The sequence below is a fragment of the Triturus cristatus genome, chromosome 4_1 (genome assembly GCF_964204655.1).
Source record: "Triturus cristatus chromosome 4_1, aTriCri1.1, whole genome shotgun sequence".
NCBI classification, from domain to species: Eukaryota; Metazoa; Chordata; class Amphibia; order Caudata; family Salamandridae; genus Triturus; species Triturus cristatus.
Window position 1 is genome coordinate 327,801,966 of NC_140585.1, and position 26,385 is coordinate 327,828,350.

Genomic DNA, 26,385 nt, shown 5'->3' on the forward strand with positions numbered 1-26,385 from the left:
GGCTGAGGTGGTAGTTTTAGGGGTGAGGGGTAGTTTTTAGGGCTTGGGGTCGGGTTGTTTATAGGGCAGGAATCCATGTTGTAAGGCTCAGGGCAGGGGGGTCGGGGTAGTTTTAGGTTTTAGGGATGGGGTAGTTTTTAGTGCTTGGGGGGTTGAGTTATTTATAGGGCAGGGGCCAGGGTTTTAAGGCAGGGGGGGGTCAGAGTAGCTTTTGGTTTTAGGGATGGGATAGTTTTTAAGGCTAAGGGGGGTCCAGTTAATTATAGGGCAGGAGCCAGGGTTTTAGGGCTCAGGGCAGGGGGGTTGGGGTAGTTTAAGGTTTTAGTGGAGGGGTAATTTTTAGGGCTGGGAGGGTGGGTTAGTGGTAAGCCAGGGGCCTGGATTTTAGGGCTCTGGACGGATAGGTTGTGGTGTGAACTTTACTGCACATCCCTTCACCGATCATGCCTTTACCTCAAAATTGCATGGTAAAGAAATGTGTGGTAAACTCATGTGTGGTAAAGGAATGCATTGTTCAGACTAATTTGTTGTTTGGGCTGTGTGGTAGAGGCACGTGTGGTTTAGCCATATATGCCTCTGTCATACAACCCAACCTTTGGTGTATCTAATATCTCCCCCACTATGGTCAGTATGAAATTATACCTGGGTCCATGTCTCCTGTGAACAGATATTTCTCATTATTGCTTTACTATTTTAAGGTGCTTTTTGAGTGTAAGGTTTTAAAATTTGAATCTCTGGTTTATTTGAGTTTACAGCACCAGCAAAAGGTTGTATGCAGGGGTGTTGGCTGCCCAATGGAAATTGGACGGAGGGAACTGTTGGATCTGTTATACGATAAACAAACGGAAAACAACATTGAAAAGACAAAAACCTAATATGAAGTCACTGTTAGGATTATTTTTATAACACCTCAATGTATGTTTAAAACAAAACCTCAGTATTTCAATTAAAAGAAGACAGTTAAAGTGCATTGGGTCTGTAGCTGGAAGGGATAGGCACCCTGTCTAAATAGGGACCACAATGCTAGTCTGGTAAAGTCAGATACACACCCTAAATTAATTTGTGCTCTCCCTCTGGTAGCTTGGCACAGAGCAGCGATAGTCCACCAGAAACATAAATTTACTTCACTAATCACCTTAGGTATTCCCTTAGTTGACAGTCTCCTACTAAAATTTGAGTCCCATCATTCTCTGTTTATTTGTGCTTTATTCTATAGACCTCCACACCATATGCCTACATTTCCCCAGCTGTTGGGTGATATGATTGCCGAGGTGGTGATCAACACCACTCGAATTTTGATCATTGGTGACTTTAACTTCTGGCCTAATGACCCAAGTGAAAGTCTATGTTCGATCGAACTTGCTGAACTTTTAGTAGGAATGAATTGCACCCAACATATAAAAGTAGCCACCCATGCCAAAGGGCATACTTTAGACCAGGTTTGGACTGCCAGTCTGGAAATTTCTCATCCACAGGTTCTTCCATGTACATGGTCTGACCACTACCTTATTACCTTTTTTATCCCTAATGTTCGCCTAGACAACGTCCCCCTTCCTGGCAATTTTGTGGCCAGAAATTGGCGTCAAGCGGATATTGATGAACTCTGTTCCTTGTTAACAGTCTCAGCCCCTGTTGTTTCGGAGGAGTCTCCCCACGTCCAAGCAGAAAATATTAATATCTAGCTGGACTCAGCCAGAGATAGATTAGTACCAATGAGGAAAGTCAAAACAAAGAGGCCCCACGACGCCCAACGCTGGTTTTCAGCTGATTTGAAAGCAAAGAAATTACCCTTGAGGCAAGCAGAATGCAAATGGAGACATGACTGTTGTCCTAATCAAAATGCTATTTTTGTGTCTCTGTTAAGAGACTACAAAACAGCGATCCTTCAAACTAAGGCAGAATATTTTTCGGCTAAAATATTAAGTTCCACCAATAAAGCGAAGGATATTTTCTCTATAGTGTATGAACTTTCCAAACTAGACCGAGTCATTGCCAAAACTGTTCCATCACAATCTTTATGTGACACGCTCAATACTTTTTTTATTGAGAAAATTGATACCATCATAGCCAGCATCCCCAAATCTACTACACCCCTGATTCCCCACTTCTTTAGCACGAATCCGGTGCTTCTAGATCATATTCCATGTATTACTAGGGATGCCTTCCTCACCCTACTCAATAAAAGTTGGATCTGGCTCCCCGACGGATAGCTGCCCTCCCTATATCCCTATTTTTTTCGTGCTGTCCTGTTCCTCCTCTATTGCTTCTTAACAATTCCCTTGCTCAGGGGACTGTCCCCAATCTATTTAAGATGGTGGAAGTTGTCCCCATCCTTAAGAAACCCAGCCTTGACCCACTAACACCTGGTAGTTACCGCCCCATCTACTTGCTACCCTATCTAAGTAAGGTCTTAGAAGCTCATGTCGCCACCTGTTTTAGTTCTTTTGTAGAAAAGACTCACTACCTGGATTCCCACCAGGCAGGCTTCAGACATGAACACTCTACCGAGTCCGTTATCTTGGCAGTGATGGATGAACTGAGAAGGGGGTGCTTCTCGACCTGTCGGCTGCCTTCGACACGGTCGATCACCATCTTCTGATCGACCGTGTTGGTCACGCAGGGATCCAGGGTCTGTCTTTGAAATGGACTACTTCCTTTCTTAGCAATCGCTCCCAATCAGTACGCCTGGCCAGCTTTAGGGCAGACCAAAGAAAATTGACATGTGGGGTCCCACAGGGCTCTTCCCTTTCACCCTTACTTTTCAATCTATAAGTACTCCCCTTGGTTTTGACACTGCGTAAAAGAGAGGTCGTAGTCTTTAATTACGCTGATGACCTTCAGTTGGTATTTAACATCGACACTTCTGTATAATCGGTGTCTAGCTTCCAATCTACTATGAATTTCATCAGGGATTGGATGAAACCAACCAACTTAAGTTAAACTCAGACAAAACGGAGCTGATCCTTACTGGCGGGCGGGAGGGCTAATCCCTGGAATACCAACGTTTGGCCACCGCCACTAGGAAGTCCCCCACTTCCAGTCAGCTCGGTAAAAAGTCTGGGAATTATTATCAGCCATGATTTAACCATGAAGGCTCAGATTAGCTAGGTGGTCTCTGCGTGTTTCTTCCATCTCCGCAGAATTCGGAAAATCAGCAGATTCCTTTCCACCGCAGCTCTGACCCAAGTAGTTCTTGCCTTGGTCATCTCGCGTATCGACTACGCAAACTCTCTGTATGCCGGTAGACCGGCCTACCAGTTACATCGGCTGCAACTGGTCCAGGATCAGGCTGCCAGGCTCATCTTTGGTCAGCCTAAACATCGGCATGTGAGTCCATTGCTGAAAAGCCTTCATTGGCTTTCTTTACTCCAACGCTGTCTGTTTAAGTTGGGCTGTATCATCTATAAAGCCCTTTCAGGACGCGGGCCCGTTTTCATCACCTCCAATATACAGCGGTACATCCCCTCTCGCAACCTACGTTCTTCAAATAAAAACTTGCTGCTCTCCCATTCTTTTAAACGAAAAAAACATGGAAGTCTTAGATATACGACCTTAGCCCCCCAGTATTGGAACTACCTTCCCTCAAATCTGCATTCCGCCGAATCCTACACCAAGTTCAGGAAATCACTTAAGACCTGGCTATTCACCCAGGCGAACAATTGAAAACCCGCTCTCTATCTTGTAACTTCTGCCGTCCTCTCTTAGCGCCAAGAAACCGTTTGGTGACGTGCACTCTATAAATCATCTTTAACATAACATAGCATAACAGCAGTCAGGATTAATTTAAGAGGCAATGTGTAAAGTATTTGTGCAACACTTGAAACAGCAAAACAGTGATAACACCACACAAAAATAATCCACACCAGGTTCAAACAATAGAGCTTAATTTAATTAACAAAACAAGACCTATATGGCAAAAAGGCAATAAGTAGAACCGGAGTTAGGATTTTTTAAAGAATATCTTGAAATGTAGTGCCAACCGGGGCTAACTGGTCGCACTTGACCAGGTCAAATCTGAAAGTTAAGGCTGATCGTGATCGAGTGCAGGTCAGATGCAGGGACCAACATTGTACCACTGAAAAAGTACCTTCGACGTCGAAGACCCAATGCGGGGAGCAGAAGAGGCAATGCATCAGCACTGATCCCTTTGGATGTAGGCAATGCATCGGTTCCGATCCGCTCAGTCAGAGATGCCTTGTCAGCGAACCCTTTACGATAAAGGCGATGTGTCATCATCATACCGCGCAGCCAGTGATGTGATGTCCTCATTCTTGGCATCGGCGGGGATGCGTCAGCGTGGAGGAGGAGATGCTGTGGTTCTGACCTGCGCAACAATGGTGATACATGGATGTTGCAGGAAAACAGCCAGAAAACCCACTTCCATGGGTCCAGAACTGGATTGGCACCACTTGGCAGGGCAGGACTCACAAAGGCTGCAGAGGGGTTGTTGGAAATCATTGATGTCCCTGAGTCTTCAGAACAGAAGGCAAGCTAGCAAGCCCCTGGGGTCACTTTAGTTCTGGGGATGTAGAGATGCTGGTCCAGTCTTTGTCACTCCCAGGCAAGGAGAGCAGCAGGCAGCAAGGCAGGCCAGCAAAGTAGGATTCCAGAAAAGTCCAACAGAATCCAGCAGAGTGACAGCCCTTTCAGTAGCACAGCAGTCCTTCTTACTGGCAGAATTTTCTCTGGTCCAGAAGTCTACTGAAGTGGTAGTGTCTTAGGTCCAGAACGTAGACCCAGTTGTGCCTTTGAAGCGGGGGAAGACTTCAAAGAGAGGCATTTGAAGTGCAAAAAGTCCCTGCCCCTCCTTCCTTAGGTCCAGACTCACTGCAGGGTGTATGCAGCTCTCAGTGTGGGGACAGGAGCAACACATTCAAGTGCTAGTGTCAGCTATTCCCTTCCATCCTGCCCAGTATGACTCATAAGGATGTTAATGGCCCGCCAGGATATGGATGGCCCTTCAGGCACACCTAAGCTCTCTTTGTGTGTGGCTGCCTAGAGGGAAAGCACAAAGCCCAGCTGTCACCCTCCCCAAATGTCACAGAATGTTTAAAGTAAGAAAATGCCATGGCATTTTCAGAGTTGCAACTTAAAATCCAAATTTACCATAAGGTCCCGAGACACCAAACTCAAAATATCTATCTTTTCCCTATCGGGAATTACACTTATAAAATGTAATAAGGTAATTCCAATGTTAACCTATGGGAGAGATAGGCCTTGCAGTAGTGAAACATGAAGACAATCGTTTTTCACTACCAAGACATGTAAAACGTAAAAGTACATGTCCTTTTTTTAATGCATTGCACCCTGCCTTTAGGGCTGCCTAGGGCCTACCTTAGGGGTGACTTATATGTATTAAAAAGGAAAGTTTTTGGCCTGGCAAGAGAGTTAACTTGTCTCTTCACAACATTTGTAAGGAAGCGAAAGGTTTCTTTAAAAACTTCCCTCACCTACTATGTAGTGGCATGCTTCATCATAGGACTGCTACAACATCCCTGCGCTCACCAATGCCTGGGATGGAGCAAAGGGTGCGGAAGACAAATCAAACATAAATGTGTTGGGATCTGTGCAGTAAACGTGGGACAGTGAAGTGCGTGTCTTAAAGCCAACTCTGAGATGCCTTCTATCAAACTGTATTCCAAGGTAGCATTTAATGTACAGGTCCTGGACACATGTAGTGCACTTTACAAGGGACTTATAAGGAAAAAATATACCAATTGAGGATAAACCAATGGTGCCATGTTTTAGGGAAAGAGCACACACACATTAGCACTGGTCAGCAGTGGTATAGTGCCCAAAATCCTAAAGCCAGCAAAAAAGAAGTCAGCAAAACAGGCGGCCAGAAGGCAAAAAAGTCAGGGGAAACCACCACAAAGTTGTTAAGTCTAACAGTGCAGTTATGGTAATGATTTCAAACACACCAAACTCAATGCTTCATAACCTCACAATATTTATACCACTAAATAACAATACCAATAATGAATGCCACAATGTGCTATGTAAATTAAACTGTATGATTATTTGCATCACTTATAATTCCATCTGTTACGTTATGGAGGTCAAGAGTATTGCTTTTGGTGTGTGAGTTATGGTTTGCCCAGCTGTTCTAAGAGTTTTGGATTGTGGTCCTAACTACAGCTTGCAAAGTTCAGTGGTTTTAAAGTTTTTATCGATGACTACTTTAACTGTGATTTTAAGTGTATTTCTGAGCTTTTTTATACAAACTTTGAGGTGTTATAACCAACCCTACCCATCGCTTCACTTTAATCTTTGGTTTTCTGACGGTGAGTATTGCTACATTTAACTCTGTCACTTGGATCTTGCCATCAAAGACAAAGTTTGCTTGATATCATCATGCAGTAAAAATACATCACCACTCACTTGCTCAATTGATGGGCTACAGTTACTGAATCCAAGCTTTGGCATGCATTAATCCCATTTTACAATTTGGTAAAGCCTTTTCAAGTCGCTAAATGGTGTTAACGACCCATACCAAAATGCAATTTGGAATGTCAGAGAAAGGTGCATTCCTTCCAAATTGCATATGGCTATGGAATGTATCAATGGTGTGTGACCACAATTCTGGTTGCAAACTAATGGTCAGTTGTAAAGAAAAAGGGGCTTCCTTTGGATACCTTTCCTTTTGGACTGATCAAGGGGACCACTGCCTCCTCTATATGAAATTTTCCAAAAAGGTAAACTTTTTTTAAGCAGCACTGATTTCTATAAGGAACACAAGCTCCTTTACCACAAATCCAAAGTCACCGGGCCCGGATGGCTTTTCAGCCCTGTTTTATAAACAGTTTTGTGTGGAACTGGCTCCCCTTTTAACAAAGCTTTTTAACTCCTTCCTAGACACTGGGGAGGTGATGCCTTCCATGTCTGATGCGGCCATCTCTGTAATTCTCAAGCCTGGGAAGGATCCAAAAAAGTGTGGATCGTACAGACCGATCTCGCTCCTTAATATTGACGCGAAGTTGTTCGCGGGTGTGTTAGCTTCCCGCCTTAATCCCCTCATGGATAACATCATAGACCCGGACCAGGCAGGCTTTTTACCTTCAAGACAAGGAGGGAATAACACCAAGAGATTGTTGCACCTCATTGATTTTATTCATCGATCGCATACTCCAGCCTTTCTGCTGTCAATAGACGCGGAGAAGGCCTTTGATCGGGTGGACTTGGAGTACCTATTTGCGGTGCTCCGTACATTTGTGTTTGGGGATAATTTCATCCGTTGGGTTCGCTGTCTATACACCTCCCCCAGGGCGGTGGTGCGGGTTAATGGCTGCAAATCAACCTTGTTCCCTATTGCACGGGGCACGCGGCAGGGCTGCCCCTTATCCCCCCTCTTATTTGCGCTCTACATTGTGCTCAGCACATCCGTTCCAACCCTGACATTGTGGGTCTGAAGTCATAAAAGTTTTATGTATGCTGATGACGTCATCCTCTCCCTCACGCACCCCCGTACAGCTCTGCGGTACTTGACTAAGGAGCTCTCTACCTTTGGAGAGTTGGCGGGATTTAAGGTCAACTTCTCAAAGTCGCAAATTCTTAATATTTCTATTCCGGAGATTGAGATTCGGGATCTCCAACAAGATTTTCACTTCCAGTGGGTGTCCACGGATATTACCTACCTCGGCATTCGTCTGACCCCTTCCATTGCTAAAACGGACGCTCTTAATTATTCCCTGTTGCTGGGGCAGACGGCCAAGGCACTGGCGGCCTGGTCTCGTCTCAAGCTGTCATGGTATGGCAGGCTGGTGGCAGTGAAGATGACGGTGTTACCGCGCATCCTCTATATCTTCCAAATGCTCTCTTTGAGCCCGCCGCCAGGTGCACTCCACAAACTCCAGGGACTTCTTAATAGGTTCCTCTGGGACAATAAGAAACCACGCCTTGCGCTTGCGCATGTGACTTCCCCGAAGGCGCAGGGAGGGCTCGGCTTCCCGATCGTGAGCGCCTATTATCAGGCAACATGTCTTCGCTTCATCATGGAGTGGAATAGGCCTCTTTCCTGTAAGCACTGGAATTTTATGGATCAGACGGTGGCCGGCCGGAACATATGGCGGGAGTTGTGGCTACCGCATCGGCACAGCGCGTGGGGGCTATACTCTTCTCCGATTACTTCCCCGACTCTTAAAGTTTGGGATCGATTTGCAGGTCCGAAAGGGTGGATGACGTTTCCTTCTCCTCTGTCCCCCATAGTCGATAGCCCCGCCTTTCTGCCAGGTTGCGCATCCCAGATCTTCCAATGATGGCGGGAGGACGGTTGCAAACGTGTGGGTGCCCTGTTTGATCACGGGGGTGTGATTCCCTTTCCTCAGTTACGTAGGGATTATGATTTGCTGGAGGCCGATGCCTTTCACTACTTGCAGGTTGTACACTGAGTCACACGACCGGAGAATTTCACGCTAATATCCCGCCCCCTGACGTCCTTCGAAAAATGGCTGGGTTGTAAAGCGGACGATCGTAAACTCATCTCTGAACTTTATGCCCTAATCACTTCACAAGCGCAGAGGCGCAGCACCAAAGCGCAGGTCCGATGGGAAACTGACCTGGGGAGGCCCTTGTCGCACAAAGAGTGGGAACACATTTTTTACAGGGCGCACCATACTGCTTCTAACACAGCAGGGGCCGAATCTGCCTATAAGGTGGTTACTCACTGGTATTATACCCCAGTACGCATTAAGAGTTGGGACAGCTCCAAGTCAGACCTCTGCTGGCGGGGGTGTGGTTCTGTTGGCACTCTGGTGCATCTGCTTTGGCGCTGTCCCAAACTAGTGCGCTATTGACAGCAATAATTGATGATATTCATGCAGCATTCCGGATCACTTTGCCGCATATTCCCGAGCACACCTTGCTAGGTCTCCCCCATCCTAAGTTTTTTCCGCTGAAATCGCTGAAAGGTAAGGAAATAGCCATGGCATTGCTGGCAGCGCGACAGGTGCTTTTAGCACACTGGGGATCGCTGACGATTCCAGATTCCCGAGACTGGATTCAGAAGCTTTGGCAACTCTTAGATATGGAGCGGTTATCCCTGAGTGTAGAAGGGAAAGGCAAGAACCTTCCAAAACTGTGGGCTCCCTTTTTGCAGATCCTCACCAAAGATATGTGAGAAGTCACGTACCCGAAATATCTACAAATTTTGTGTCTCATACCTCTAGAACCACCGGGCGCATCTATGAATTGACTTACTAGTTATGTGACCCATGTACAGAGACATGAACGAAGGCTTTACCAGATCTGAACTGATGCGGAGGGAGGGTGGGGGGAAGTTGCGGGTGGGGGGCTTGTTTATTTGTTACTGTTTCTTTTTTTATATAAACGTGGCCCTCTCACTTTGCGCCTAACTGGCCCACTATGGCTTACTTTCATTGCGAGGTCGCCCTCAGGGATGTAGATCTCTACGCTGTGTCTTTCTCTGCTGTTTTCGCTCTGCCGGCGCTATGATGTAGGCAGTTAAGCTGTGTATTTGCTTTCTTGTGGCCACGTAATAAAAAATGATTCATTCTAAAACAAATCCATTTTTAAAAATATTAAGAGCGATTGTGGTCTGCTGTCCCTGGCAAGAAACCTTTCTTGCCTTTGCAGCCAATCACTGGGGGCTGCAAACTGTGACATGCCCCATTAATACTGAGGCAATTTGTCCGCGACCCTGACAAATTCCTAATATTGAGAACAGACCGATTAGTGCATAGATGGTTCACACAACCAGATTCCATTCACAAACTTGGGTGTAATTTTTCAACTACTTTTTACGAATGGAATCTTCATAATCTAGCCCTGCAATCTCAACCAAGTTTTCCATTGCCCAGGAAACAACTGAAAACACATCATCGTCATCCAGCCCTTCAATGAAAGATGTATGCTTCTATATCCTCTCACTTTATTCTTTTCGAATGCTCTCACGGGTTATTGATGTTTCCTGCTGACAACTTTTTCAAGTATTCTACTGGGTCCACGTAAAGTGCAATAATTCTACTCGGTACAGCAGTGCCATACAATAACTTCAAATGAATGAATACATTCCCTGACATCATAAAGCTAAAAAAGAAACATGATGTAACTATCAAAGATAAGAAACATAAAAGGTGATTATTGGGTAAAAAGCCAGGCTTTCAATAATTCACAAAAAATCACTTGATTGGATTCAGCACACAAAGAGCTATGGGAAATGACCAGTCATCAGTCACTAATTTAGCATTTAGTGGAATCCCTTAAGGAGCATAATGAATGGTTCTGTGTGTTCAAGACAAGCTCTAAGACCACAAATTCTAGGGTCTTTTGATATTTAAGATTCTGTAGGATGATCATAGCTTTGAAAAGGCCCTACTGCGAATAGATAGCCAGTGCAGAGATCTAAACACTGGTGAGATATTGTCACGCCTTGCTGTACTGTGATCAATCAATCATGGATTTGTAAAGCACGGCTACTCATGCATGAGGGTCTCAAGACGCTGGGGGGTGGGGCTGCTGATCCCTTTGGAGGTTCAGTCGAAAACCCAGGTCCTTCCTGAACTGGGCCAACGATGCGGATTGCTTGAGTTGGAGGGGTAGTGCGAAGGATCTTACTCAGGTGGTGGTCTGGTGGACGCGTGGGACGGAGGCCAGGGCAAGTTGGGCCGAGTGGAGTTGTCTGGCAGGTGTGTGAAAAGCAAGGCTGTGGTTCAGATATTCTGGTCCTACATCATGGAAGGTCTTGTAGGTAACCGTGGGCAATGAACTCCGCCCTGCTAGCAGAGAGTGCAGAGATTTGTTAACTACGCATTACATTGAGTGTGTACTTCCGTGTGGAATTCATGCAATAATTCCGACTCTACCACGTAGCGGAGTTAGCTACGGCACCCACAACCCTTTGATAAATCAACTTTACCTTCATATGCTAAAAAGCATATAAACAATTCACAAGATTGAACTTTGAAAAATACCGGGCAATGAGAGAGGTAATGATTTTGGGGTCACCCCTAACCTAGGGGGAGGCCAAGCAGATGCAATAAACATAAAGAGCATATCATGCATATCATGCAGTGGTGGCCCCATCCTCCTAGGACCACCCCAAGCAAAGTTATGGGCAGAACACTGCACTCTAGAATATCGCCCCATAATGCTTTGCAGGGCCTTTGGTTAGGATTGTATTTTTGCCCATAACTGTGCTTGGAGTGGTCCTAGGAGGATGGGACCACCACCGAATCGTTCTTCATGATGTGCTCTTTGTGTTCAAGGCATATGCTTGGTTCACTCCCTAGGTTAGGGAGGACCCCAAAATCATCACCTCTCTGACTGCTTGATATATTTTTACTTTTGTGAGATGACTATACGCTTTTTAGCATGTAAAGACAGAATTATTTATTATTTAACTGAAGGTACTGCTTGTTATATTTTCATTTTCACTTATGTGAGATGACTATATGTATTTTAGCATGTAAGATAGTTATTTGTTGTTTTACTAAAAGTTTGCCAGATTTCTGTTTATTAATATGTATTACATTGAAAACACAATATTTCAGTTTTATTTATATACATTACATGGAATTCATGCAGAAACTCTGGAGTAAGCTATTGCACCCACAACACTTTGATAAAACAACTTCACCTTTACATGCTAAAAAAATATATAACAAATTCACAAAAGTGAGCTTTGAAAAATATCAGGCAATGAGAGAGGTGATGATTTTGTGGTCTCCCCTAACCTAGGGGAAGGACCAAGCAGATGCCTTGAACACAAAAAGCATATCCTGCTTAACGATTGTGGTGGTCCCATCCTCCTAGGACCACCCCAAGCAAAGTTATGGGCAAAAATACAATGCCATGGGATCACGGCGCTCTTTGTGTTGGGGTGGCCTCGCTGGGAGACCCTGCCTGCCTGCCTGCTGTGGCCCGCTCTGCCGTCCTGGGGTGGCCCCCCGGAGCTCGTGGCCTTGATTGCTTGCTCTCCACTGCGTGGCTGGTGCGGGTGTGAGACCCGCGACGATGGCCACGAAGCAGGATGGGGATCGGTTGAAGGCCAAGTCGACCCGGCGTGGCGCCGCACATCAGGCCAACATCATGGACCGCTACACCCTCCCGAAGGGGTCTCCCGGCGGATCGCACAAGTCCTCTGAGTGCCCCCCGGATGCCCCGGATTTGCCCACGGATCTGTCTCTGCAAGACGTCATGAGCGCCATTGCTGAGATGAAGGCCTCGGTGGGCCAGCAATTCGACACTTTAGCGCACAAAATCGACGCGGTCCTCATTGATGTCAACCTTGTGAGAGCTGATCTCTCTAAGACTAACGACCGGGTCGATTCTTTGGCCCACACCGCGTCAGGCCTCACGACTGAGGTGGCGGCCCTTCAAACGGAGGTGCACCGGCTCCGTCAGGCGAGTGCGCTCATGGATCGGCGCCTGGAGGACTCCGAGAGCCGGGCCCGGAGGAATAATATCCGCATCATCGGAGTGCCCGAGGGACGGGAGGAGTCGGCGGCGGATCTCTTTGTGGAGGACCTGATCACTACCCATCTCCAGCCTCGAGGACTGAGTAAATTCTTTGCCGTGGAGAGGGCCCATAGAGTTCCCGGGGGCAGACCGAAGGTCGGAGCCCCTCCGCGGCCTCTTATTGCTCGTATCTTTAACTTTCGGGACAGGGATGCGATTTTGCAAGCTTCCAGACTGCAAGGGCCGATTAAGCTGGAGAACATGGAGGTGAACTTTTATCCTGACTTCACCCAAGCGGGCCAGAAGCAGAGACTGAGTTTCCTGGGAGTCAAGCGGCGGCTTCGAGGCATGAACTTAAAATACGCCATGCTCTTCCCGGCCAGGCTGCGGGTGGAGGTGGATGGTCGCACTCACTTTTTTGACCGTCCTGAAACGGCCGGGGACTGGCTGGACACTTTGTCTGGGGGTCATGATCGGGATGGCGGGGGGGGGCTGCGGGAGGAGACTGCCCACCGGACCGGGTCTGAGGTACTGATGCCGGGGCTCACTCCGGATGATGCTGCCACTTTCGGCCAAGCTTAGGGTCTTTCGTTTGTTGTACGCGTCTTCCCTCCTTTGGAGGCGGTGCGGGGTCTTGAGGGGGTGCTCTTTCCTCCTCTAGGGGGTCTAACTAGTTCCAATTATATAGGGGCGACAGGCACACTGCAAGTTGGGGGGGCTGTCTGGGCTCATGCAGGGGTGCAGGGAGGGGGGAGTTTTGTTGGGGTGGTTGGGTTGGGGTGGGGTATTGTTCATTTGTACCACAAGGCAAAAGTATTGTTGTGCTATTCCTAAAGTGCTCTCGGGGGGACGATTGATCGCTTTCGGTTATGATGGGGGGTAGGGGACTGAGTCTTTTGTCCTGGAATGTTAATGGACTGGGGGACAGGATAAAACGGGGTGTGGTCCTGCAGTTCCTGAAACAAATTTCACCTGATATAGTTTTTCTGCAGGAGACACACCTCGTTGGCAACTCCTTTCGTGCTATGAATCGACGGGGCTACCGCCTTCTGGCCCATTCGGGCTTCACGTCTGGTTAAAGGGGTGTGGGCATCATGGCTAAGACCTCGCTCCCGTTGGAAGTTGATGAGGTGCTCCATGATGACAGGGGACGTTACACGGTTCTGGTGGGTAGAATGGAGGGCAGAGTGATTGTTTTTGTCTCTGTCTATGTCCCGCCAGGGTTGCAAACGACTACTTTTGCGGATCTGGGGCGCCTCCTCCTTGGCCTTCCGGAGGGGATTCTAGTGGTTGGGGGGGATTTTAACGCTGTGGTCTCCGGAACTGAGGACCGTCACCCCCCTAGGGATCTCCCCCGTGCCCAAGCGTGGTTGTCTGGCCTCTTGGATACCTTGGGGCTGGTGGATTGTTGGCGTTTGAAACACCCTACGCAGATACAGTACACCTTTCATTCCGGGGCCCATGGCAGTCTCTCAAGGCTAGATTATGTCCTGGTGCCGGCGGCGCATGCGGGGAGGATTGGAGAGGTGCGCCATTTGGCGCGGGGTATCTCAGACCACTCCCCGCTCCTGTTGCACTTCGACATTCTCCCGAGGGGGGAGGGTAGGGTGGTCCCGATTAATCCCTGGTACCTGCGTGACCCCACCATTCGCGCAGAGTTGGTTAAATCCCTTAAGCGATATTTTGACGATAATGTGGGGTCTGTGTCATCGGCGGTCTCTCTGTGGGAGGCGTTCAAGACGGTACTCCGGGGGGAGGCCCTGTCCCTTATTTCCCATTCCCGGAAGCGCGAGCGGGAGGAGGTGACCCGTGTTGAAACTGAGATAACCGAGTTGGAGGGTGATCTAGAATGTGGGGTGACGGATGACAAATTACATGTTCTCCGACTCAAGCAGGCGGCCTATAAGGCCCTCGTCACGGAGGCGGCCAGGGGCCTCAGTAGAGAGCAACAGGGGAGACTGTATGATGTGGGTGATAAGGCTGGGAAATTGATTGCGTGGCTGGATAAAAAGGAGAGAGCGAGTCGAGTTGTCCCGTCGATTGAGAAACTGGATGGTGTGTGTGTCACTGAACCGGAAGAAATTGTTGATTGCTTCGCAGAATATTTCCGTGGGTTGTATTCCCCGGTGTCCTCCCGCTCGGAAGAGGATTCCCATGCCCTGCTCAGGGATATCGCGCTGCCTTCCCTTTCGGAGGAGGACAGAGTGTCGTTGGACGCCGCCCCAACATCTGAGGAAATTGCCCTCACCATACGTTCGGTCGCTTCCGGCAAGGCCATGGGTCCTAATGGTCTTCCCATCGAATTGTACAAGCTGCGACCGGATACGCTGGTGCCGCATCTCCGTGCTATGTTCCTCGCGGCCTGTTCGGCGGGTTCCCTCCCGCTAGACCAGCGTCTGGCTACTATCGTGGTTATTCATAAGGAGGGGAGGCCGTGGGACCGGGTCACGTCCTACAGGCCCATTTCGCTGCTGAATGCGGAACCCAAAATTCTCACCAAGGTGTTGGCCAATCGGCTGGTTGGCGTGGTGTGCGATCTGATTCACCAGGATCAGTCCGGCTTTATCCCTCATCGCAACACTGCGCTCAACCTGCGGTGTTTGCATGGGGTGCTCGCGCGTGTCCCGTTCATACGGGAGCCGGCCATTTTGGCGTCCCTGGACGCCACTATGGCGTTTGACACACTTGAGTGGCCATATATTTGGGCGACACTGGCGAAGTTTGGGTGTGGCCCGGGATTCATCGGTTGGGTGAAATTGTTGTATTCCGGACCGCTGGCGCAGGTGGCGGTGAACGGTAGAGTGTCGGCTCCGTTTGAGCTGGGCAGGGGCACGCGGCAGGGCTGCCCGTTATCACCGCTCCTCTTCGCGCTTGCCTTGGAGCCCCTGGCGGAGTGGCTGCGGTGGCATCCTTCTATCCGTGGTCTCCGATGGACCCCCGAGTATGAGGACCGCGTATCTCTTTACGCTGATGATATTCTTTTGTACCTGGCTTCCCCGCGTAAATCGCTGATAGTACTGGTTGATGTATTGCACTCATTTGGCCTCAACTCCGGCCTAGTCATCAATTGGGCTAAATCTTGTGTGTATGTCCTCTCTGGGGAGGTTCCTATCCTTCCGCGGGGTTGTCCTATCCACATTTAGGTACCTGGGTATCTTCATTACCCTGGACGCGGAGGCCCGATTTAAACAGAACTTGCTTCCCCCCCTCCAGCGCCTGAAGGATGACGTCGCGCGTTGGAGGCGCTTGCCACTCTCGCCGCTCGGCCGGGCGGCATTGTTTAAGATGATGTCGCTGCCACGTTTCCTGTACGCTTTACAGAATACAATGGACGTTGTCCCGGCGCGCTACTTTCGCGAGGTGGAGAGTTTGCAGCGCCGCCTGTTCTGGGAGGGTAGACCGCGTATCGCCCTGGCGAAGCTGACGCTCCCGTGGTACGACGGGGGGGTTGCCCTCCCAGACATCAAGCGATATTACTGGGCCTCCCAGCTGGCTGCGATAAATCACGGCCTTTACGGGCCTGCTTTAAACCCGGCCTTTGAGATGGATAAAATGTTACTGCCGGGTGGCGACTATAATCGGGCGCTTTATTCTAGCTCTCTCAACGCACGTCTGACGGGCCCCACGCGGGTCATGGTACGAGTGTGGCACGCGGCTAACTTGGCGATGGGGTGGAAGGATCGTTTGACCCGGGCGACGCCACTATATGCATCTGAGCGGCTGGGCTCCCTGTGGACCTCGAAGGGCTTTGAGAAGTGGGACATGATAGGCATCAGCAGGGTGGGCGATCTCTGGACGAGGGGGGGATTCAAAACGTTCGATGTGCTGCAGACGGAATTCCAGTTGCAGGACAGGGAGTACTTTCGATATATGCAGATCCGTCATGCGTTGTGCTCCGTATTCCCGGACGTTGCCTCCATCCCGGAGTACTCCCCTCTGGAAGATAGAGTGCTAGATGGGCATGTACCGGACGGCACGATTTCATTAATTTACAAAAAACTCATCAATGATCGCTCGGGACTGCTGACTAGCCTTCGTGAGGCGTGGGGGGCTGATGGATTGGAGCTGGATGACGAGGACTGGGTGTCTGCGGTGGCCTCCCCGAAAGAGGTGGCCATACCGGCTCGCCTTCGCTTCGTCCAGCTCAAGATACTCCATAGGGTCTATGTTACGGGGCCGAGTCTGATGCGTATGGGCTATGCGGTGGACGGGTTGTGTAGGCGTGGGTGTGGTTCTTTGGGGACCTTTCTCCATATTTTGTGGGAATGCCCGGAGGTGGCGCGATTCTGGCGTGGTGTGCATGAGGTTTTGCAGGCAGTTACGCATGTGCCGCTGCTGCCCGAGGCGAGGAGATGTCTCCGGAATGTGTGGGAGCCAACCGACTACTCAGTGCCGCAGACGTGGTGGGTGACTCTGGGATATATGGTGGCCAAGCGTGATATTGCGCAATTGTGGGGTTCCCAGAGGTCACCGACTGTCTCGGCGTGGAAGGACAACATGGATTGGTGTATGTTTCGGGAAAAGGTGGTGTATGTTGCGAGAGGTAAGCCTGGGAAATGGGTGAAAGTGTGGGGCCCCTGGAACGCCTACCGTGGGGGAATCTGTACCCCGCCGCTGATGCCTGATCCGTCACCGGCCCCGTCTCCTTAGCCTGCTTGTCTTCCTGGTTCTGGGCATTGAGTCCACTTTGTCTCCGTCCCGACCTATCCCCCCCCTTGATATTCCTGTGGATCGGTAGGGTCCCCCCCAGGGGAGCACATGCTGCTGTTTCCGATTGTGGGTTGCCTTGTGGACTTGTTTTTTTGTTTTTTTTGTTATTTATATAAAAATATGAAACCGTTGTGTGGGTTCCGGATGGTGTGGCTGCCAACGCTTCTTTCAACTCCTGTGATCTCTCTTCTGCCGCAGCGTGTGTTCTACTGTTTGTATTATATGCTCTTCCTGTTTGCTAGCGGCCGGCCTGAAGGTTGTAGGCCCATCTTTGTATATCATTTGGATTCTGTAATAAACGGTTTCAAAAAAAAAAAAAAAAAATACAATGCCAACCACAGGCCCAGCAAAGCCTTATGAGGCGAGATTCTAGAGTGCAGTGAATATTATAGTATTAGCTCTCAGCTGAGCCTGGAGAGCCTGCACCGTGACGAATGTTTTGATATTGGATACTATAATATTCACTGCCCTCTAGAATCTCGTCCAAGAATGCTTTGCATAGCCTTTGGTTGGGATTGTGTTTTTGCCCATAACTGTGCTTGGGGTGGTCCTATGAGGATGGGACCACCACTTAATTGTTCAGCATGATGTGCTCTTTGTGTTCAAGGCATCTGCTTAGTTCTCTCCCTAGGTTAGGGAGGACACCAAAATCATCACCTCTCTCACTGCTTGCTGTATTTTAATTTTCACTTTTGTGAGATGACTATATGCATTTTTGCATGTGAAGATAGAGTTATTTCTTATTTTATCAATGGTATGTGAGGTTTCAGTTTAATTAATTGGGATGAGAGGGAATGGAGTTTGGAGCGTAGATCACTGAGTTTTTGTTCAATTCTGCAGAATTCCATTTAGTGGTACTCTGCCAACTATGCCCACTCTTACTTGTAGGCATGTGTGAGGAGCTTGAAGGTGATTTTCTTGTTGATAGGGAGCCAGTGGAGTTATTGGAGGTGTTGTGTCATGTGGCTGCAGCAGGGGAAGTTGAAGACCAGTCTGGCTGTGGCGTTCTGGACGTTCTGTAATTTACTGTTTTGTTTCTGTGTAATGCCGACATAGAGTGCATTGCTGTAGTCAAGTCTACTGGTGATAAGTGCATGGGTGACCTTCTTTCTGGATTCTGTGGAGGAGCCAAACAGCAGTGTTCTGCACTAGTTGAAGGCAGTGGAAAATCTTTTCCATGGATCCTCAGTTATCCAGCAATCCAATCTGGACTGGATCAAGGCACTGAGCTCTGGAATGTGTGATTTGTTTCAATAAATTAGTGAATCATTTCAAGGATTCACAATTCAAAAAAGCAGTCATTGGCCACCAGGCTACAATCCATTCAGACAAAACAGTGGTTTTCCAGCAATAGGGAAATATCTGAGGGGGTAAGCATGTTAGTACAGAAGGGGAGAAATCTTACGTACCTGAATGCCTCAATCAGTCTTTCAACCTTCTGAGCCTCTCCTTGCACTCGAATATGAGCCTGGAATTTCCGCAATGCTTCGTCGAGCTCCATGTTTGAGAAGTCCATCTCATCCACCACACAACTGCAGGAAGAGCAAGAAAAATGCCATGATCACCACAACCAGCATAAGTATGGGACTTCCTAGGTGCTAACATACGTTTCTGTATAATGCACTCTGAGTTAGGAATACGTCAAAAGATTTAGGATTAGTGTGATTTCCACTTCGTGTGTGTAGTGTTCACCAACACCAGCACTATTCAGGGGAGAAAGGTCAACCGAAAAAGCCAGGTGACTTAAGAGAAGATTGCTGTGGAAAGTGGATAACTTCTCACTGGCTGCTTTATGAAACTCATAAATTCATGGTACATGGGCCACCAAGGTAATGTCTGCAGATCACTACTGGCAGTTAACAAAACACATTAGGCATACTGTCCTCACTGTCCTCTGAGAAGAAACCATTAGAAGCCAAGCAGAAGCCAAAATATGTAAATGGGTGCAGTACAATTTTGCTCCAACATTTGTACCAACCAACCAACTAGTGCAAAAACACAAAAAAATATTTGCAGAGACAGGCAGGTACAAAATGTGTTGAGCCTCAGTCAGTTGGATAGATATCTCTTTCGAACACTCTTTGCAAAATCAGTGCAAAACTGCACCGCTACGGGGCAAACTTTATTTAGCGTCTTCTAGGTCTTTTGAGAGGCACCGGTACTTTCACACTGAAGAAATTAAACATGCACCCAGGCTCTGAGGATGAAATCACTGGTGATGTATCTGGATAAATAAAGACACGAAAAGACTTATGAAGCGGAGAACCAGGAACGAATTATCCTCTAAATGACAGATCCGCGAAGAGCTAATGACAAAAGGCTGAAAGTGCGCTAAACTGATGGGCAAAAACAGGTGAAAACACATTGACGATATTACCTGCACTGGTCCATATTTCTTGTATTCTGGTTTTAATATTCCTAACATTCAGTATAAAATGTGTTTTTCAGGTGCGTATTAGTAACCACCATTCTTTTTCAGATAGAACCTTGTGAGGGGTGCCTTCCTTCCTCTTTTTCCCACTAGATTATGCAATATGTTTTAATTTAAAATGTTCATCTCACTGGAGCATTTAAAAGCTTTACGCGATGAATATATTAAATAGAAGAGCGCATACCAAAGGGGATTTACAGCAGTGGGATGCTCATTGTATACTAATTAGTTTTAATTTTAGAAGCACATTGTGAAATTCATGTTTCGAAATTTCCAGAATAATTCAAAACATATTTTAAAACACCGACGAAAAGTGGGGGGAAAAGTGTAGGGGGAGGGGACAACGAGCTTTAAAACATTTCAGTCGACCCTACAGTTAACAATGATTAATAACTTTGAATTTAGAAACTTAAAAACAACCAGCAAGATATGGGCCTAACTTTACTTGTTCAATATACAAATATATATATGGTTAGCTGCTACATCAATCTTCATGTTTTTTGTCCATAAACTGCAATTGAAGGTAAATGAACCTAAGATTACTTTTAATCTCTTTACAAGATTAGTGTTACACACATTGAATAGTCCAAGAGTGCTCCCTCATAGCATCATTTCCCACCTTCAGAGTTCTGTCCGCCACAGTGAACCCTTTTTAAGCATGTGCTGATAGCAGCCGTGGCCCGTCGCAGGTAAGAGTGGTGGGCCGGGTTGGGGGTGGATTCGACAGACGACCATGCGGGAAAATTAAATAAATAATTTTCCCGCAACGTCGTCTGTCAAAATCCTCCCCCCTCTCACCCGGCCCCACCGCAGCCCCACCACTCTTACCTCCATGGGCCGCAGCTGGCTGATAGGCCACCACTTAAAATCCATTTCTATAGGTAGTGGTGTCCAACGTGGATCAACCGGCTGATCAATGGCAAATTTTCAGGATAACCACTAACTTTGTTAGTAATTCATTCTACATCAATAGATATCATGTAGTTAATATTAAAGTTTGGCAAAATTCCAGCCCTAATGGGCCAACACTGGACTTTTCTGACCAGGGTCATCTCGCTTCTTAAACATCCTTTTTCTATCCTGCAGCGTTCCCCATAACAGCATACAAGTTACCTTACCCAAATGTGGAGCATGGCATGCTCGTTGCTCAGCACTGGCTCTGCCATAACCCTTCCAGACCGGATTCATGTGCAACCAGCACAGTATCTGTGCACCCTCCTGGAACTCATTAGGCTCACATTGCTTACTTAAAGGTCCATCATTTGTTGCCTTACTTATGTCCTTTAAGAAATATTCAGTTATACCCTCCCTTCTTGTTACACATGCTTCAGCAGAAAGCATTTAAGCGTGGACTGTGCCTCAGGACCACTATGTCATCTTTGGGGTGGTGAGTGCCTCTTTTCCACTGCGGTAACCCGACTTCCTACATCAACTTAGGACAAGTCCTCCATGGGAATCTGTTTCTCACTCTATCCTGTGTTTTTTGTGACTGAGATCAGACAGAGGCTGTCCCAAAGGGATTGCATGCAAACTAACTTTCTAAAATGCCTTTCCTTAGGCATAAGCAGAGAGAAGGAATATAGTCCAGCACATCATACATCCATAAAAAAATCTTGTTTGCAGTTTGCCAGCAACACATATAACTTAATTTAATTTTTAGGTTACATAGTTGCATAGTCAGATAACTCAATTTATACGATTTTCATTTCATAAGATAAACTAAGGAATCAAAGCGAGGAATATGCTAGCAAAGACTTACGTCCATATATATATATATATATATGCTTCACACTTCTGTAATAGAAAACATAGACTGATACAATAAATTATTACTCTTAATGGCAGTTCCAAATGCAGGAACTGAGAATTATGGCACACTCTGCTATTTTCTCAGGATCTGCATCATCCTATGTTTAAAAACATGGCAAACTGCAGGAGGGAATTTTGCAGAAGCCCGGGGACCACTCTGTCCCACGTTGTGCAAAGTTCACATATGGGGTTTTCAGCTAGTCATTTCACCTAGCCCTATCTGTCAGCACCTAAGGCACACAGTATATGGAGCAAGAGCTTTCTGCTTGCTGAGAGGCAAGTTACTCCACAATTGTGAGTTACTGGTTTACAGGCACATTTATGTTCATAATTCGAGTACCTGGCTTTTAAAAAGTATCTGTCTCCGACAGTTCTTTGGTTCCATAGTGTAGCGGTCACCACCTCTGCTTCACATGCAGAAGGTCATGGGAGGGAAGCGATGCGGCCACAGCTGCCGACTTTCGAACTTGGGTACAAGACTAATTCTTGATATCCTGAATTTCAATCAGTCTCTGCGGGGATTCGGAAACTTCACTGGCTACCTGTGAACAAACGAATTACCTTTAAGGCTCTTTCTATGGTTCACAAAGCCTAGGACTATACCGGTCCAGGACAACTCAGGTGTTTGGTTCAACGCTACATTACTTCTAGACCACTACGTTCCTCAGGCAAAAATCTTCTAGTTGTTCCCAGGTACAGAAAATCGAGATAGGTAGGTAGAGCCTTTTCAGTAGACGCATCCAAACTGCGCAGCCTGCTTCTTCATTCCATCTCCAGTCTTCAATATCATGCATCTTTTCACAAGGCCTTGTAGACCAGTTTTTTTTACCCTCTAGTGGTCAGTCAGCGAGCTCTATTGCTTGCCTTCTCTTCCCTTCCTAAGGTAAACTGCCATTAGCGCCTTGACACCATTTGGCAATTGTTGCGCTTTAAAAGTCTTTTTCATTCATTTATTCAAAGTTTGAGTCCTGTGATTCTTGGCAAATCAATTAACCTCCCTTTGCTTAAAAACATGAAATTGACCTTGTGCAATGTAAGCTGGCCCTCGTGTGATGCACTCTACTGTTCTTGCTATAGTAAAAGGCAAAAAATAGAATAATACTATGCGCGGGCTGAGCTGCGCCTCTGCAGCACATGCGGCAAGGGTCTCCTCTGCAGTGACCCGTCCACCTGGAGGAAGACAGCGTTACAATCCATAATGAGAAAGAGAATTACAGCTGAAGGAGATCGATGGGAGAGCTGGGCGAGATGGCGCTCCTTGTGTTTCTGTATTCATGGAGGTGATCACAGAAACAATCAAGAAGTGCTTTATGAGCGAGAAAGACAAAACGGGCCATTTCACGCAGCCTGGCAAGAGTGTTGATGTTTCTTCCATGGTATTCCTTTCTCCTTGACGAAACCAAAAAAGATCACATTTCAAAATGCTTAATAGCTACTGTCCTTTCCAGATGAGTTCAAGAAGGCGTACAATTCTGTACTAAACAAAGTGCTGACAAACACGTGCCAGATCCCAGCCTTCTTGGGTCGGAACCAGGAGCGGCCCATGCAGGTAAGCGCGGTGAGGTGGGTGTGGGTGGAGGTGGGACAGACGACAACGAGGTAAAATTAAAAAGAAAACCACTTACCTTGCACTTGCCGCATCTGCGGCGAGCGCAAGGTAAGTGCTTTTCTCTTTTTTTTTTTTTCCTCGTCGCCGGCTGCCGACTCCCACCCTGCCCCACGGCTCTTACATGTACGGGCCGCTCCTGGTCAGAACACTATACATTTTTTCACTGGAGCTATTTCATGTCCTTGAGGGTAAGTTAAGGCATGCTTGCGCACACATATTGTTATCAAAGTATTTCAAAATAATTTTTATGAAGGTGGCAATGTGTGGCAAAAATGTATGTACATATGTGTTTTGTGGCATTTTGTTATGGTTGTGATATATTCTCTTGATGTGTGGTGCCGTTGTGCTTTGTGCTGCATTATTGCACTATGTTACGCTCCCGTTTTGAGGGTTGGGTTGGGCCCTGCTATGTTATAATTATGTTGTTATTTTGTTTTAGATAAGTTATTGTGTTATTCTCTGTTGATCACTTTTGATATGTCAACAAATGCAACTATATTCCCAGTCAAAAGCAGTGCTTACCGGTAAAATATGCACTGCTGGGAAGAGGAGTTGGCCTAACGGCTAGAGCGCTCGACCTCGGACCGGGGTTCGAGTCTCGGTAATGACGCCGAACATCCTGTGATTCTGGGCAAATCACTTAATCTCCCCGTGTCTAACAAAGAATGTCCTATTACTTACCGGTAATCTTCATTACTCCGGGTCCCGTAGTCCTCGACACCGTCATGGACAAGTGAGATGTAACTATCTCACTGACAGAAAAAGAACGAAGGAATGCTGGACCTACCCTTCCCCCTCCCACTGGGAGTACATAAGGAGTACCGTCCCAGCATTCCTCCTGAAATACCAAGCCCCAATGAAGGCCGGCAGACAGGGAGGGAGGGAGGGAAGTCATGACGGTGTCGAGGACTACAGGACCTCCAGGTCCCTCCGTCCTCGACACCGTCATGGACAAGTGAGAAATACCAAAGCAAACCCCGGCATTCATACCAGAAAACACAACAAACCACCAGGATAGCAAACAAACCCAGAGATGTATTGGAAATAAAGTAGAAAAAAAAACATTTAGGAGCGAACAGAGCTCAACACCCCCAATGCAAAACCTCCATCATCCCCCAACAGATTGAGGAGGCGATAATGCCTGATGAAAGTATTGGAAGAGGCCCACGTGGCAGCCCTACAAATCTCAGAGAGAGGAACACCCTGAACCTCCGCCCAAGAAGCAGCCACCCCTCTCGTAGAACGACCCTGAACCCCCAAAGGAGGAGGAGAACCAGACAGAGAGTAGGCCAAGGAAATGACTTGCTTCAGCCAACGGCCGATGGACACAGAAGAAGCCTTACTCCCAAGCGAAGCCGCACCAAAGGAGACAAAAAGGGAGTCCGACTTGCGAAAAAACGCCGTACGGTCCAGATAAATGCGCAAAGCCCTGCACACATCCAACAAAGACCACTGGGGGCCACCAGGAGAATCCAAAACAGAGCCCAGGGCAGGTAAAACCAACTCCTGACACCTGTGAAATTGTGAAGAAACCTTCGGCACAAAAGAAGAATCCAGTCGGAGCACCACACCCCCCTCCGTGAAGGAAAGAAAAGGAGGCCGCGCCATCAAGGCTCCCAACTCCCCAAGACGACGAGCAGAGGTGACAGCCACCAGGAAAACCACCTTGAGAGTGAGAAATTTTAAATCCACCACATCCAAAGGCTCAAAAGGAGGACCGATCAAAACCCGCAGGACCAAAGGTAAATCCCACAGGGGAAAAGAAGGACGAGGAACAGGCCGAGAAACAGTAAAACTGTGTAGAAGACGAGAAACCAAGTCTTCAATATCTGAAAGATTCCCCCACGGGGAACGAAAAGCCCGAACAGCGGCCCACTGGACCCGCAGAGTAGACACAGCCAAACCCTTCTCGAAACCTTCCCACAAAAATTGAAGGACAACCTGCAAGGAACAGAACAAAGGGGAGACCCCCAACGCCGAACACCAACGATCAAAATTACCCCAATGCCTATCATAAGCCTTAAGGGTAGAAGGCCGCCGGGAACGTTGAAGAGCCACCGCTAAATGTTCCGGGAAACCGCGCCGTCTCCAACCCTGCCTCTCAACTTCCACACCGACAACCGCAACCGGAGAAGCGACAGGCACGGGGAAGACCGAAGCGGAGACGGAGACAGGGGAAGAAACCAGGCACCCTGCACCGCCAAAAGACGCACCGTTGGAAACCAAGACCTCCGATGCCAAAACGGCAGGACCGCCACCACCTCCCGATCCTTCTGACACAAACGGGCCAGAAACCTGGGAACCAGAGCCAGGGGGGGGAAGGCATAGAGGAGACGCGACGGCCACGGGAGAGTCAGAGCGTCCACCCCCCAGCAACCCTCCTGCAGGAACCGGGAGCAAAACCGAGGGAGCTGAGCATTGTGCCGGGAGGCAAAGAGGTCCAGAAAGGGACGCCCAAACCTCCCGCACACAAGCCGAAACGCAACCGGGGTGAGAGACAACTCCAGAGAATCCGGAAAGCACCGACTCAGGGCATCCGCCACAAAGTTGTCCACTCCCCGAAGATGAACCGCCGTCAGAGACAGCAGATGGCCCTCCGCCCAACAAAACAGGGGCACCACTATCGCATTCAAGGAAGCCGAACGAATCCCTCCTTGATGATTCAGATAAGCCACCGTCACCATATTGTCGGACCGCACCAACACGTTCTGACCGAGCAATAGATCCCGAAAACCCATCACAGCTCGGGACACCGCCGTGAGCTCTCTCCAGTTGGACGACCGGCGGCTCTCCAGGAGGGACCAACGACCCTGAAGGGAACGAGACCCCAAGGTCGCCCCCCAACCCAAGGCGCTGGCATCCGACGTCAAAACCAGAGAAGGAGCAGACTGCAGGGGCAGACCCAAAGACAGATGATCCCTCACAGACCACCAAAGAAGAAGCGGGAGGACCACCGGAGACACAGGAATAAGAACATCCAAGTCGCGGGACAGGGGATCCCAGAGAGACAGGAGGTACACCCAAAGGGGGCGCAGATGAAAACGTGCCCAGGCCACCGTAAAAACAGTCGCCGCCATCAGACCCATAAGACGCAACCAAAGGCGTACCGGAAAAGCACCCCCCACCCGGAAACGACGAGCAAGGGACACCAACGTCACAACCCGAGGCTCAGGGAGGAACACACGGTTCAGATCCGAACGGAAGCGGGCCCCAATGAAAACCATGTCCTGTGACGGCGTCAGCTGACATTTGGGCAAGTTGTTCAGAAACCCATGGGCCCGCAACGCCGAGCACACCACCACCCTGGCCTCCAGCAACAGGACCCGAGATGGAGCATGGATCAACCAGTCGTCTAAATAGGGATACACCATCACTCCTTGGAGATGAAGCCACGCGACCAAAGGCGCCACCT

At 48.2% G+C, this 26,385-nt stretch overlaps 1 protein-coding gene across 4 annotated transcripts in view; it reads right to left on the reverse strand.

Moving 5' to 3' along the window:
* IQSEC3 (IQ motif and Sec7 domain ArfGEF 3) overlaps window positions 1-26,385 on the reverse strand; it is a 977,131-nt gene that overhangs the window by 214,323 nt on the left and 736,423 nt on the right. For all 4 annotated transcript variants that reach the window (XM_085652293.1, XM_085652292.1, XM_085652296.1 and 1 more), the window contains exon 6: window positions 18,534-18,656. In XM_085652293.1, coding sequence (XP_085508419.1) covers window positions 18,534-18,656 — 123 coding nt within the window. The remainder of the gene's footprint in view (window positions 1-18,533; window positions 18,657-26,385) is intronic.